The sequence below is a fragment of the Plectropomus leopardus genome, chromosome 17, assembly GCF_026936395.1.
Source record: "Plectropomus leopardus strain MGB_pleo_1.0 chromosome 17, ASM2693639v1, whole genome shotgun sequence".
Classification (NCBI taxonomy): domain Eukaryota; kingdom Metazoa; phylum Chordata; class Actinopteri; order Perciformes; family Serranidae; genus Plectropomus; species Plectropomus leopardus.
The window spans coordinates 22582656-22598317 of NC_142192.1; the positions used below are offsets into that span (position 1 = coordinate 22582656).

The following is a 15662-nucleotide window of genomic DNA, read 5'->3' on the forward strand; positions in this document are numbered from 1 at the left end:
TACCACAAATGGCTTCAGATTTGGCTCATTTACAGTCGTTCACTTTGTGATGTTTAAGGAGGCCTGAAAACGTGTTTTAGCTGTAATGGATGTGTTGATTTATTGTGACGCTCCATATTTCAGTAAAAGTTAAGCTAAAAAAATAAAATAGCTTTCTGAGAGGGTAATTTTCTGCACAGGTGCACTTAAAACTACACAAAACCGAGGCAGGATTTAACATGATCGTGTTATCCTCACAGCGCAGACACAGAGCACGCTGCACGATGTAAAGACCACTTATAACCTGATTTGTCACCAATTATGAAGATCATGAGGCATCTGGACAGGTCTGCAAAAACAGAGCGAATCACAAAGGACAACTGGTCTGTCTGTGTTGTGTTGCAGTGTGCAGAGAGGCGGCCCGATCAATGTTCGGAACAGTGCCACTGAAATTATATTGAACATGCTAGTTAATAATAGAAGCCTGATAATTAGTGATAAAAAAAAAAAAGAAAAAAAAATGGAAATTACCTGAAAAAAGTACTGTCTTTTTAAACTGTAACATAATTTCAACCCTTTGAAACTTGAGCAAAATTATTTGATTTCTTTCAAATAATCGGGAGAAGGCATTATCAACTTTAGAAAACAGAAAAATGAAAATAAGCACAAAAAAGTAAAAAACAAAAACAGAAAAGAAAATTAGTCCTGAAAATACAAAAAAAATGTATTTATTTGATATATTTATTATATATTTTCAGTAACATAATTTAAAAAATAAAATTCTTAAAATTCCAAATATAGTTTGCTGGAGATTTTGTCCCTAATTTAAAAAAAAAATTAATGATCCTCCCCCCTTTTTGAAAACAAATTTCTTGTCACCTTTTACTAATGTCTTGCAATTTTGTGGGGTCCTTTTTCCAAGTTTGTCATTGCCATTTCCCCCATTTTTTCTGAAAGAAAGCAAATCATTTTGCTCAAGGGTCAAATAGCTTATGAAAGGCATCTGAACATGGCACAAGAAAACTGATGCTGATCCAGTTTTCAAAGGGTTAAATATGTAATCAACTATAAAAATTATTTTTACTTTTTTCCCCTTTTTTATTTTTTCACTGGACATGTTTCCCTAATGTTTTAAAACTAATATTCTAAATATTCGAAAGCAGCAAAGAAAAGTGATGCTGCTCCAGGTTTAAAAGGGTTAAATTCCCCTGGTTTCATTTTTCTTCTTTACATGCCTGAGATTGCACACAAAAAAACACAGACAGATCCCTCTAAACATACTCCACAAACACCAAATATCCTGACTCCCTCCCTCCCCCCGCCTCTGTCCTCCAGTTGATGCAGCAGCAGGCCCTGGTGGCGCAGTCGGCCTACCTCTCTCCTGTTGCCACGGTGGCGGCGGTTCAGATGCAGCAGCTCGCCGCCCTCAACCCCAGCAGCATCATTGCCACGCCGATCGCATCCATCACCCCCTCCTCAGGTAATGAGAGGCAGAGATGTCTGGCCCCGGCCGGCCTTGATTAGATTTCTGTTTGAAATATGAGGACGGATACACAAGGAGAGGTGGACCTAAGAGGACAAAATAACAAACATCTATTCCGCAGGTTTATTTTTCTTTTTTTCTCAGTCTGTCATGATGTTAGCAATGTTTTTGATTTTACATTTAAGAGGAAATACAGCTAAACGGTGAGTGCTGCAAGTATAGTCTGTATTACAGCCATGTTGATAGTGGATATACTAATGTTGATTTTTGAAAGTTTGTTTTTGTTTATTATAAGGATCCTTGTTAGTTGACAGCTAGTCAACAAGCTAGTCCTCCTGGGGTCCAAGACAACATAACATTACACTACAACAAAAACAAACAGTAATAAAAATTAATAATGATAATAATAGTAGTAATCAATAAAATAAATAAATAAGTAAACAAAATATATTAATAATAATAGAAAAATAAAACTACATTAACAATAGTAATCAGAAGATAATAATAGTGACTTCACCAATCAGTCAACCAATACAAATAAAAAAAAAACACCAATCAAGTCTTATTCTTAACTGTCTTACTCAAAAATCAACTTAAAACAACCAATTGAAAAATAATTGGTGAAAAAACCGAATACCTAATAACCAACCAACACACCACAGCGGCTCAAAGAGGACAATACATACACAACAAAAACCTCAAATTAATTCATGTACACATAAAAAAGATCTTAATTTCTGTTTAAAACATACTTTGATTAAACTTTTACTTAAAGTAAAAAAAAGACTTTAGAATGATATGAAATAGACTTAAGCAGCAACTTTAAACTAATGAAACTGTAAACAGCAGATACACAGACATTAATGTCTCCCTCAGGATGAATTGTAATAACTTCGGTGATCCCTGAGCAAATTAATCTGGTGGCACCATCAGGCCAAAATTTCACTGTGTCCAACATTTTGATTCACGACCAAATATCTGCTAAATTTATCAGCTGTAGCCATTTTTGTGTGTAGAGCTAATGAGCACAAGATGATGATCGTGGTAAATGTTACCTGCTTAAAGGGGCCCTGTGGAGTTTTCATATTTACAGTGAACGATTTTCACCAAAATGCATTGTGTGTATCCTTTGGGTCTTAAAAAACACTGAATGCATTTTCTTTTTTTTACTATACATTTGCAAAGCTGATTTAAAAGAAATTCAATCCTGCATTGTTGACATCCATGTTACTAGCCTGCAGTCTTTGGGTCTGGCTGCGTGCCGCTTTTTTGAGTCCTCAAATCCATCATTGTCATGAGATGCATTTCCATACACCTCTTTTAATGCACACGTTTAATTTTTGCATTTAAAAAACAAAAAAGAATGTGAACACCAAATATTCAAGAAAAAAATGAAATATTGCCAAAAGGTTTTCTAGCTTGGGGGAGATGGAAAAGTTGATGTGTCGATAAAAGGTAAATGCAACTAAGTGCAAAGGAAACAGATTGTGCAAATAAATGATGACGCACAGTCATTGCACAGGCCGCTGCAAGTACTCTTTGTCATCTCTGGATGGCTTTTTAACATGTTTCTGCACATAGGGATGTTACCAGAACTCCTTGGGGAGCAGATAGCTGTAATATTAGTCATTTAAAACTTCATTGTAGAGTTTGGTATCTGTTAATATACATGCAGTGTTGTTCTTTGTTTGATGTTTGACTCTGACTCGCTCTCCTCTTCTACAGCGGTATAATAACACCTGACTGGAGATTTTACGCCCCCTGCTACTTATCTCAATGAAGCAACTCCCAATATTTGCAAAAGTCGACATCAATTTGCATTTTTTAACAGATTTCCTGAATATATAATTTGGACTGAAACCCAACTAATGCAAACGCGAAGGTGCGCTCGAAAGTGAGAGCAACTTTGTCTTGGTGACCAAGCATTCTTAGCGCCTATTTTTTGGGTTGCATCTTGTGTGCATCACATGATGACTCCTCATGTGACGAGGAACAACCAAACACAGCCGACAGACATATCTTTACTTTCTTGTGTAAATATTTGTCTATGGTAAATATGTAGGAGAAATTGATCATTTTACAGCAACACTAACAAGACCTTTACGGTCTGTCCCATGGACAATATTTTAATACACACTTATTGTACGGTTGGGTTCAGTGGCTATGGTTACTCAGCAAATCAGATATAACCTGCCTCCACAACCTTGAAATCTGGCACCCAGTCGGCACCAAGTGGCCAACCAATGCATCTTGTTTTTTGTTGGCTGTAAAAGCAGACCTCTAGGAAGTGCCAGGCTTTGAAGCCGCATTTTGTAGACGCCAAACTGTGGAATTACATTCATCTTGTGATGCCATGTGGCCCCAAAAAAGACTTTTTCTCATTGTCATTCACAGTGAAAGACTGTTTGTGTCACAACTCCTGCAAAATGACTCTGAATTTGATCCATTCTGTCCGATAACTATTGGACAGTTTGGAAGAGCTGCACAATTGAATCATTTTATCCTTATTCAAGTTAACAGAGCACTTAACCAGAAGTAGCTGGCTCAGTCGACAGAAGTCTGTGGTGCCAGCACCACAATTTGTAAGCAATCATCCAGTTCTCGGCCTTTTTTTCTTTGCGTCTTACAGCCACCTGTAGATCAGTGGAGTAGTTCGAAACTGAAGGCAAGACTGTGTATCATTTCCCCCGTGAGCATCGTAAAAAAAATGTTCCAAAAAACTACTGTATGTCAGAAGCTCCACAGGGTACCTTTAACATCAGCATGTTTGCATTGTCATTGTGAGCATATTAGCATGCTGATGCATGCATTTAGTCCAAAACACCGCTGTGCCAAAGTGCAGCCTCTCAGAGATGCTCGCCTGGTTTTAGACTTAATGGAAGAATCGATCGTCAAAAAGGAAATCAAGTAATTTTCTCTTCATTGACAAGTCTATTAATGTTCTCGACTCATCATTTCAGCACAAATCTGTGCTCATCTCCTCTTTGTCTTGCTCTAAATTCTGTTTTCATGCTGCGGTTTTCATTCATTTGAATAAAAAGATTTGCTTTTGCATTTAATTCGTGTCCAGGTACCAGCACTCCGCCCTCCATCTCCGCCACACCTGTTCCTGCTCTGCCTCCACCAATCGCAGTGAACAGCTACGCCTCTGTGCCAGCTCCACCCAACGGCCAATCAGCAACTGAAGCCCTGTACACCAATGGAGTTCATGCCTATCAAGGTACAGCCACCACATCCTCCACAGCAGCTACACTGCAAAGTAAAGAACAACTGTCATAAAGTATTCCTCCTCAGACTCACAGGCTTCCTGTTTTGATGTGCAACTGCGACAGTCTAATCAAGAGGAAATGAAATTATAGCTCTGAATGTTATTTGGAGCGTGCTGATATGCCCCAAATAGCATTCAAGATTTATTTTCTCTTTTTTTTTTTTTTTTTTTGTGTGCATATAGCAGTTGGTGATGAAGTGTTTACTGTGCACACAGCTCAGAGTCCTGTCCTGGACCCCCTGCAGCAAGCTTATACAGGCATGCAGCACTATACAGGTGAGTGTCACTCAGGATAAACTGTGTTAGATAAACATCAAAAACTGTGACATAGTTTGTCATTTATTTATTGAAATATAATTCTGTATACTCGTCTTATGGCTGTTACTGATAATAAGCTGTATATTTTTTTGAGGTGTCACTGTTTGTAGGATAAAAACAAGTAAATATACATAACATTTGACTGCTGGCATCAGTTTTTCTAGTTTCAGTTCTTAGAAATAACCTTCCAGTCTGTGCAACTAGAATGCAAAACAGTTTTATGTAACATAATGGGATGCAGCTCCATTACCTTTGCACTCCCCGACTACCCAACACTGCATGTGTAAAGTAGCAATTTACACCCAAAGTCAAAACATGCACATATATTACAAAACGTAAATACTTGCAGCTCTATAGAATGAGTCACACATCACAAACTGAATGCAAAGCATCTCCTGGTTTTAGCAAATCTGTAGGAGGGGATGCAGCACTCTGTCAGATGTTGTTTTGAGGAAAAAAGCTGATTAGTTTGCAGTCCCTCTCTCTCTCTCTGCTCTCTGCTCACCTGTTCCTCCTCCCCGTCAGCCACCTACCCTGCTGCCTACGGCCTGGTGGGACAGCCGTTCCCCCACCAGCCCACACTGGTGGCTCAGCAGCCGCAACAACCGCAGCAGCTGCAGCAACGAGAAGGTAAACTCAAAGTGCACAAAAGTGGAATAATCATATCTTAGAGGAACATCCCAGTGGTTCTGCATGTTTTAGCCCATTTACCACAAATCACACACACTTACTTTACTTCACAGATATTGCAAACAATGCTGCAGCTGTTCTAGGTATCTGTTTTCCTTCTTTTCTGTATGAAATTGAGTTTGCGGACTTGTACAACTTGCTTGAATGATATAATTTGTCACAGTCAAGATAAAGTCTGCATTAATCTTTGTCAAAACTTGGCTGCAATTTATGATTTTTTTCCATTACGGACCAATCAATGCAATATTTCTTTGAGTATTTGATTACTGTTTAGTCTATAAAATGTCAAGCAGCAGTGAAAAATGTCCATCAGTGTTCTCTAGAACCCAAATTAAATTTTCGGATCTTTTGTTTTGTCCAACCAAAGACCTACAGCTGCACAATTATGACCAAAATGATCATCACAATTACAGTATCTTTGAGATCAGTATTATTTACCACGATTATTAATTGAATTCAGGGACAAATCATTTTTAATGCACTTTCACAATAAACAGAGCACTGCTTTTACTTTTAATGTTGTGCTACATTCCTGCAGATTAATAGATATTTGAATGAGAATAAGACTTAAAATAAGAATCTTCTTCACCTGCCTAAAAATATACTGAATATGACACCACAGAATGAAAAACTTTGATCGCAATTAATATTTGATTTATTGTGCCGCCCTACAAAGACCCCAAAAGTATTCAATTTACAATGAAATTCAACACCCCTAATGCTCATTAATTAGTATTGGTATGCAGCTTTTGTTACCTTTGCACTGCTAAAATAAATTGACCAGTTGCTGGCTGTGGATTAGGGGCGAAAATAACAATAACAATTTATGAATGAATCTATAAAATATGAAAAAAAATGTGAAAAAGGCTTCAAATTGCTTCTTTTGTCCAACAAACACTCAAAAACCCAGACTCTTTACTTGCATAAACTACAAAGATCAGCGTCAAATTATCACATTTACGAAGTGAAAAGCAGCATGTTTGGCATTTTTTCTTAAAAAATCATACGCAAATTAGCTGGCGAATAACTTTCTTTCGATCATCTATTCAATTCATCGACAAGTCGTTGCAGCTCTACAGTCGATTCATATTTCCTTTGCAGATGCTCGAGTGGTATCAGTTGAGCTCACAGCAAGAAAACAAAGATGAATATTGCAAAATTTGGAACTATTCCTTGAACCTGCTTTTATTATTTGATTTTATGTCATCTATCCTGCCATTCTGCACTTATATTGTGTGTTAGTTTTTTCTTTCACTTCCCTGACTTGTCAAGTAAAACATCTCTGGGTGTCTATAAATAAATAAACTGTAATTGTTGCACATCGTGTTTCTCGCGCTGACTCCACACTGCATTTTTCACTGATCGTCGAACCCGTCTTGTCTTGTCATGTCATCTCTGTGTCGTCGTGTCTCTCCTCTATTTGCGTTCAGGTCCTGAGGGCTGCAACATCTTCATCTACCACCTGCCACAGGAGTTCACCGACTCCGAGATACTGCAGATGTTCCTTCCCTTCGGAAACGTCATTTCTGCAAAGGTCTTTGTCGACCGCGCCACCAACCAGAGTAAATGCTTTGGTGAGTCACTGTTTTTTTTTCACAACACACATCGTCTCAGCTCTATTTATTTCACCTTTTTTTTTTACAGATAAATGTTTGAGTATTTCGTTCTGTCACTTCCCCCTCAGGTTTCGTGAGTTTTGACAACCCATCCAGCGCCCAGACTGCCATCCAGGCCATGAACGGCTTCCAGATCGGTATGAAGAGACTGAAGGTGCAGCTGAAGAGGCCCAAGGATGCCAACAGGCCTTACTGAAGGAGGTGAGTTATTGTATATTGACATACTCGAGGGGCTTGGGGAGGGAATGATAGACAGCTGGGAATGTGTCTGGGAGTTCAAGTGACAGAGTGGCTGTAATTTGGGGGCTCAGTGCTTAAATGGCTGTCTTTCATGTGGAACTGAAGAAGTCAATAACTCTACAGTAGATTAACTTTAATGAGGTGGCAGCACTCATCAGTTTGAAATGCATTGTGTAAAAGTGGCTGCTCCTTTTTCTGCTAAGGGACATTTTGATTGAGATCTACAACCCCAGTTCCAAAAAAGTTGGGACGTTGTGTATAACTTAAATAAAAACAGAGTATAATGATTTGTAAATCTTTTTCGATCTATATTTAACTGAATGAGTCCGAAGACAAGATATTTAATGTTCAAACTGATGATATTTCCTTTTTTTTTGTAAAATAAACACTTATTTTGAGTTTGATGCCTGCAACAAGTTTTAAAAAATCACCTTTGCTTTTAACAACACTCAGTAAGTGTTTGAGCACAGTAATTGTTGAAGCTTCAGTCAACAGTCCGAGGGCTCCGTTGCCATATTTTCGGCTTTGTGATGTGCCACACATGTTCAGTGACTTACAGGTCTGGACTGCAGACAGGACAGTCCAGTACCCTCACTATATTACTGCGAAGCCGCACTGTTGCAACCAGACTTTATATAAAGTTTGATGACGTGTCACCACTTAGTGAAGCCAAAATATCCGGGATGTTGCGGCTGCATTCTTGCACTGGTGACATCATACGGAGCCGGAGTGAATTAACCTGTTTACACAGCCTTTAGTTTCCCCTCAACTTTTTTGGAACGTGTTACAAAACAATAAAGTTTATTAGTTTGAACGTTAAACATCTTGTCTTACGACCGTATTTAATTGAATATAAATCAAAAGAGATTTGCAAAATATTGCATTCAATGTATAACCAACTTTTTTTGGAACTGGGCTTGTAGATACTCAAATGTTGTGTCTAACCAGTGTTCTGTCGCAGGGTTGAATGCTGAAACTACTGTTCGTCATTAATTTTTTGTTTTATTTTTTTTTTCATTTATTGTTTTTGTGCTGTGCCATATGCCATTTTTCCTGAATAAAACATCACACCACTCTCAAGACTGTCCCGCCCATACATAAATCGTGTGGAGACGTGCGTCGATATGGCTATATAAAACCTCTCCCCCCTTCCTTCTCACTGCGTTGTAAGTTAATTGGCCTGTGTTGGTTGCTGTGGCGATATTGCCTGTGATGGTTGCCATTAGCAAATTTTTTTTTTTCTATTTTGGGCCGTTGCCTTGATTCACCATGCTCAAACTGCATGGCGGGTTACTGTGGCGACCATGAACTGTGTTTGGTGCGTTGTGAGTTTCCTCTTATTATTTTGTCCTGGTTTTTAATCCTTGCAAACACTGATCAATAACTGTCACTTTACCTCAGCATCTGTAAGTAACTGATTATCATGACATGCTGGTTGTTTTTTTTTTTTCTCTAAAAGCTTCAAAGCGAAGAGCTAAATTAACCCTTTTGTCCATTAAATATGGATCTATTAGAACTTTTTTCCTTTTTGGTTTCTGATTAGTTTCCTTTTTGTCTGTCATGATTATCATTCTTACACACTCCCTCTGTTTAGTTGGTTGGTGTGGTAGTTTTCGGTGAGTGCGGGGTTTTCGTTTGGTTGTAACTCAATTCCAAGTGACTTTGTGCCTGAACTTTGTTTGGTTTTTGTGAAACTGGAAATGTACTGCCCCTGTAATTGGTTGACAAAATGTGTGTGAATGACTGCGTGAGGCAACGAAAAAGGTGCGTGCATTTATATCCGTGTGTGAGTGTTTTTGTATTTGACTAGATGTGAAAAAATATTCATGTGTAAGTGAATGTGCGTGTGTGTGTTGTATCAACTGAGACACTAACCTTACTTAAGAAGGTTTTGGGTAAAGCTGTTTGGTTCCTGTGACACGTGCTGCTGGCTGAGGAACTGCATTCCTCTGTAGGAATTCTGGGACTCCAAAAACGTAACAAAAACAACCAAAAAACAGTCACAGTAATCAAATATTACATCCAAAAATGTCCATTTAACATTTAAAATAAAAAAAAACAAAACATAATGTGTCTCATGCACTCGGTATCTGCAGGTTCAAACAGGTAAGAAATTGATTCACATAAAATAAAGGACTTAAAAAGTCTGAAGTCTCACATCAGAACAGTTTGAATCCATTTGAACCTTTTAAACCAACTTGATTTGTATCATCTCTTACAAAACAAAACCCTAAATTCAATAAATCAATATTTTGTTTCAAATTAAGAACCCCTTAACATACGGTTTTCCATGTTTTCCCCCACCTTGTGTAATTTTAAAGTCATATAGTTTTATAGATATTTTATATATTAAAGCTATATAGGTTGGTTTTTTTTCATGGCTGCACTTTTTGTAAAATAGAAATTTCTTTCTTTGTACACACTTTCCTTTTTAAGGTCCGGCGTGTAGGATTTAGGGGCATCTGTTGGCAGAAATGGTGTTTAAAATATTCATAAATGTGTTTCTATTAGTTTAAAATCACCTGAAAATAAGAATTGTAGTGTTTTCCTTGCCTAAGGATGAGTTGTTGTACCCAATCTGCCATGTTATTCTGCAGTAACTGGGAATGGTCAAAGGAAAAACTGACTCTCGTTTGGGCCATTCACATTTTCACGTTTTACCGTCAGCCACTCGATGGCACTAAATTCTACGTGACACCTTTAAATTCACCCTGTCATACTTGATATCTTTGGAAATTTCAGTATCTAAAATTAGACAATAAACATTTGAGTATATATTTATTATTTATTATACTATATTTTAACGACACGATTATCATGGCTGAAAGAATTCACGATAACAATTTTATCGCGATATCTGTAGTAAAATTGAGGGGAAAAAAATTGCTGTCAGTGAAACTAATCTGCTGCTAGATTTATTTTGCATTTTGTCTTTTTTTGCAATGAATTATGCTCAAAATAAAGTGTTGGGAGGTGGAGAGAGAATCTGTAACCATAACTGTACAAAATAATAATAATTTTAAAAAATCAATAAAATTATTTGGATTATTTATATGATATTATTGGGTTCCTGCATATCCTTAAAAGGCCTTAAAATGCATTGAATTCATTATTCTAAGAAAAGGCCATAAGTTTTATAAAAATGACTTAAATCAGCATTTTAAACATCTTAAAACAACAGAATTTAGCCAAATTTATTTTGCATTAATGTCATCAAAGAGTCACGTTTTATGTTACAACAGTTATTTGGGTTAAATTGTCTCTTAACACATAGTAATTGGTATCGGTTCATGTTTTCTTTTTTTCTTTGTTAATTTCATTCTAAGTGACATTAAATGAAAACCTATTTAAAAAAGTCTTAAACCCAAGCTGTTTTAAGCTGTAGGAACGCTGGATTATCATATAAGTCTAATTAACTTTCGATCAATATTTCATTTTTACGTACCTCTGTTATTGTCAATACCAGTATACTGTGACATGAGTTAAGTCAAGAGTTAAGTGACTGCTTGTTAAGGGGTTTTAAAATATACAGTCAACATTTATAAGGGCACAGAGAATTAATGTTTTCTGCTGTGTCACAAACGGTGTTACATTTCGATAAACCTGCGTTACAAAAAGATCTTAAAAAGTAAAAAAAAATAGATTGTTGTGGTACCTGCAGATTCCCTGTTTGCAGCAACCTGCATCGCAAATAAATTACCTGGTGGATGATTTGAATAATCTTACCTCCCCGAGAAACTGCAGTTTGCTAAACGACACGCTTCTGAATCTCATTAGAATAAATGCAAAATGATATCCAACTGTTTTCTAAAATATTTTGGAGGTTACAGTGATCCCCACCAGAATTCCTACTGTGCATGTTCTGAATTAATTTGCCTGCCAAAAGAGATGACAGACTGTTTTCTAAGAACGTGCATACACTTGCAGCAGTATGACTGTCACTATTTGAGTTGCATGGACACTAGTTGATTACTGAGACTCCCCGTGAGGCGTCAGTGCAAGCAGTGTGTATTGCAGACACCACTCCACTTCCAAAGTCTTAAATGAATGTGTTTTTATGTGTGTGATTTGGTTTAAAATGCTCTGCTCCTTTTCTTTCTTTTCTCTCTTCTTCTTCTTCACCTCCAGGAAAAACCTAAGAGTTCAATCAAGAGAAACCACTTGGGATGTCCCAGCCTTTTTTGGTTGTTTGACCAACCGTATAGCACAGGAGCAACACTTCACAAAAAGCAGTATCACGTGTATGCGCTTACAGAAACAACAAACAACAGCAGTAATATCAGCAACAAAATACATCTACAGAATCCGCATCCGCAATATCCGAAGTGCTCCAGATTTCCTATCATTCCACAGCTGGATCCATTTATATTATGTACATACTCTATTGTCGGCAACGAGATCTACGTGTTAAGAAAAAGCATATCACTGATGTTATTCTTCTGAACAGGGTTCTACTGTATAGTGTGATTTGTGGTCATTAACAGAAGGCCAGTCTACACAGTCGGAGGCAAAAGAAAATACTATTCTGTATGATTACCATTGGTAATATTGTTATGTAGAGTTAGTTTTATTATTTATACGTAAATTAAAAAAACATGGGGTGATTAAACTGGAAGAGATTTCCTCTCACTGTATATACCTTGGTTTTAAAAATGAAGTCAAAGGAGTTGAGATTCTCTGCTGCCACTACTTTTCAAATTAACAAAGCGGAAGGAATGACTGGGAATTTTTCTATCTTGATTTTTTACGTTTAATTTATTTGGTAATCAATTTGATGAGGGCGGGCGGGTGGGCGGGGAGATGTGACAATTTTCTTTTTTAATTTAAGAAAAAAAAAAAGAAGAGGATTCCTGTGGTCTTCAAGACGATGAACACACTTATTATTATAGAGTTTTTAATTACATAAATGTACCTATGGAAGTAAAAAAAAAAACAAAACATAATGTTTCTTTATTTATTCTCTACAATCGCTGTTTTAAAACATATGTCTTTAAAAGAAAATAAAGTTCAATTTAGAAAAAACTGTCTGCTGCATGTGATTTATCAAAAATAAATAAATGAATAAATAAATCCCCTACACCAGGGATATTCAACATTTTTCACCACAGCTAATAGAAAGAGGGAGCGGGGACTCGCTAAAACAAATATTGTATAAAATTTAATTGCATATTTACTTTCTGAAACTTGAGCAAATTTTGCTTGATTTCTTTTAAAACATGAAAAGAGGGCAAAGTGCAACTTCACAAAAAAGACCCAAAAATCAGCAAAAACTCTGTAAAAAGAAAACTCCCTGATATTAATAATATTGAATATTAGTTATTATTCTTTACATAAAACAAATGTTGAAAAAGGAAATTACCAAAAAGTTTTTAAAAAAGAATAAAATAAATAATAAATATATATCATAATAAAATAATAATAAATATATATTATTTTTTAGAATATATCGCCATAATGATTATAAATATAGATTTCTGATGATTCTTTCCTTTTTTACCATGTTTTTGAAAGAGATACAACCAATTTGCTCACATTTCAAAGATGCTTGTGAAAGGTATTTAATTGCAGCACTGAAAAATGTAATTGTCAGTAACAATTATTGGTCGATTTCCATATTTGTGTGTTTGTTTCAGAGTCTCTTGCTCGAAAGGTTACACAATGAGCCCTCACAAGAATGTCGCACACTTGAAATAATAATACAACAAATTAGCCAATATGTTTCAATAGTACATTACTGTTAGAAACTAGTTCACTTGCTGTTATGAAAAGGTGCTGCACAGTGATTTTGCATCAGCTGTCTGACATGATTGCAAGGATTCATGGGAAACACTTAGACTATCAGTGGTGTGTGCTGTAAATTAAAAGTGTTTTTGTTGTTTTTTTAACATAAAGGACGATTTATCTTTGCTTATAATATGTTGGAGTCATGACATGTTCCATTTTTTAAAGCAAACATAAAGTAAAATGAATTTGACGGCCCCCCAGCAGTAACTCTGAGGACCCCTCAGGGGTCACAGGCCCCCTGTTGGAGACTCCACATGACAAATCAAAAATGACACTTTCTTTTGTTTCATTTGCTCAGGCGGGATCTCAGAATAGACAGTTTGGGTGTTTGATCATAAGTGAATTATCCAGGGGAGTTTGCTGCTCTCTATAGGCCTCGAAGAAGAACTGAAGAAAGTGGAAAACATCTGGCCTCCAGTCATGGTTGCATGTGGACCAAACTTACCAAGTGTTACAGGAAGTTAATTACAGAAATATTTTAGTGTTTTTATTAGCCCTGGGTGAATAAATTGTCATTGTTAAGTGGAGTATAATTTCAAGACTGCACACAGTGTCCATTATAACTGCACATAATTATGTTAAGTCATTGATAATCCCACGTCAGACATGATTTACTGACGAAGCTGCAGCAGAAATATTCAGGTGAGGTATGACGATGTTGGAAAAGGCTGAGGTGTGTGTCTGTAACCACAGCTGGTGTGTGCAGTAAGACCGTCTGCTTGAAGTTTTTGGGTTTGGTCTGATGCGTCCAAACACGCCTCAGCACTCTCTGGCATGTCTGAATGTATGACGGGTGATCAGTGCCGCAAACCACATAGCAGGGTGAGTAAGAGAAATCTGATGTGTTGACGCTGCAACCTGAGGAGAAAAGCAGCTGCAAATGACTGTAGTTTAAGATCTGCTGTTATTAATGACCATGACAGGGCAGAGAAAGCATCAGGGTCAGAGGTACTTTATTGATCCTTGGGGGTTAACTGTGGTTTGTTACAGTCGCTCTGACGTAAACAATAAAGAAATATAGAGATAAGTATTAAGTACAAGTACAAAGTCTTGAAAGGTTACATTTAAATATATGTGCAATATTAACCCTTTGAAACCTTGATCAGTTTTCTGGTGCTTAGTTCAAACGCCTTTCACAAGCATTTAAATCTATGAAATGTGAACATATTGGTTTTATTTTAAAACATGGGAGAAAAAGCCAATCAGAAAAATAAAAATAATAATGACCATAACAATAATGATAATAACAATAATAATAATAATAATGCATTTTTTGAAAGATATTAAGCCTTTATATAAGAAATTATATTAATTTGGCCAGGTTATAAACGGCTCACACGAGTAGGGTAAATATTTTAAAATAAAAATATGTATAAAGAGCGGACAGTGTGAAGTGTGTAAGAAATCTAAAATGATGTGCCTTTTGCCATCACCTGTTGACAAACTCTTGTAATGTATTGCGATTAAGGATGATGCATGATATTTCGGTAACATAGTCCATCACATTGTAAGTCGACCTTTAAGACACCATAAAGATAAATCAAGAACAGAGCACGCTCAAGATAGTTTTGATACAGAGCAGCATAAAGGTTACTGTCCTTGCACCTTATACATATTGAACCTTTGTTGCAGTACATTAATTAATAATTAGTCCATCGAGGTAAATGTACATACATTTAGGCTGGGCACAGAGGACAGATAACCAGGATAATGATTGCAGGATAAACACGTCCTCTGTGCCAACTAGAAAACCTACATAAACTCAGCGTGCTTAATTAAAGACCAACAAAAGAGAACAGAGAAACTCCATGTGAAAAGGGCCCCGGGGACATTCAAATGTAACATAACTGAGTCTGGCTCAACTTGAGTCCTGACTACCAGCACTGTTTCCTGTCTGAACATGCCCAAAAATAAGCAGCAGAGCTACAGCTAAAACTTTCAAGATAAAAAAACAAACCATACACTAGTTTTTAAAGGAATAGCCCACAAGAATGACACAAGTAAACTCAGTTAGTTTTGTTTTATTTGAATGAATTTTATCAGTCCCTGTATAGTCAACTACAGTTAGTAGGGGGGCCCTTTTGTGCAGAGTTTGCATGTTCTCATGTGTCTGCGTGGGTTCTCTCCGGGGTCTCCGGCTTCCTCCCACAGTCCAAAGACATGCAGCTCAGGTTGATTGGTGACTCTAAATTGCCCTTAAGTGTGACTGTGAGCGTGAAAAGTTGCCTGTCTATACGTGTTGGCCCTGCAATAGTCTGGCGACCTGTCCAGGGTGTACCCCGCC

General features: G+C 36.9%; 1 protein-coding gene across 8 annotated transcripts in view; it reads left to right on the plus strand.

Annotated features, from left to right (window-relative positions):
* Positions 1-12627, plus strand: part of celf3a (cugbp, Elav-like family member 3a) — a 43029-nt gene extending 30402 nt beyond the window's left edge. For 3 of the 8 annotated variants that reach the window (XM_088090352.1, XM_088090355.1, XM_088090356.1), the window contains 7 exons: positions 1315-1459; positions 4533-4682; positions 4914-5006; positions 5574-5678; positions 7169-7312; positions 7423-7555; positions 11723-12626. In XM_088090352.1, the coding sequence (XP_087946478.1) occupies positions 1315-1459; positions 4533-4682; positions 4914-5006; positions 5574-5678; positions 7169-7312; positions 7423-7550 (765 nt within the window). In that variant the 3' untranslated portion in view covers positions 7551-7555; positions 11723-12626. Of the gene's footprint in view, positions 1-1314; positions 1460-4532; positions 4683-4913; positions 5007-5573; positions 5679-7168; positions 7313-7422; positions 7557-8675; positions 8761-11722 lie in introns of those variants that run through there. The other 5 variants (XM_088090354.1, XM_042506157.2, XM_042506159.2 and 2 more) reach the window with 3 other exon arrangements.
* The last annotated feature ends 3035 nt before the right edge of the window (positions 12628-15662 follow it).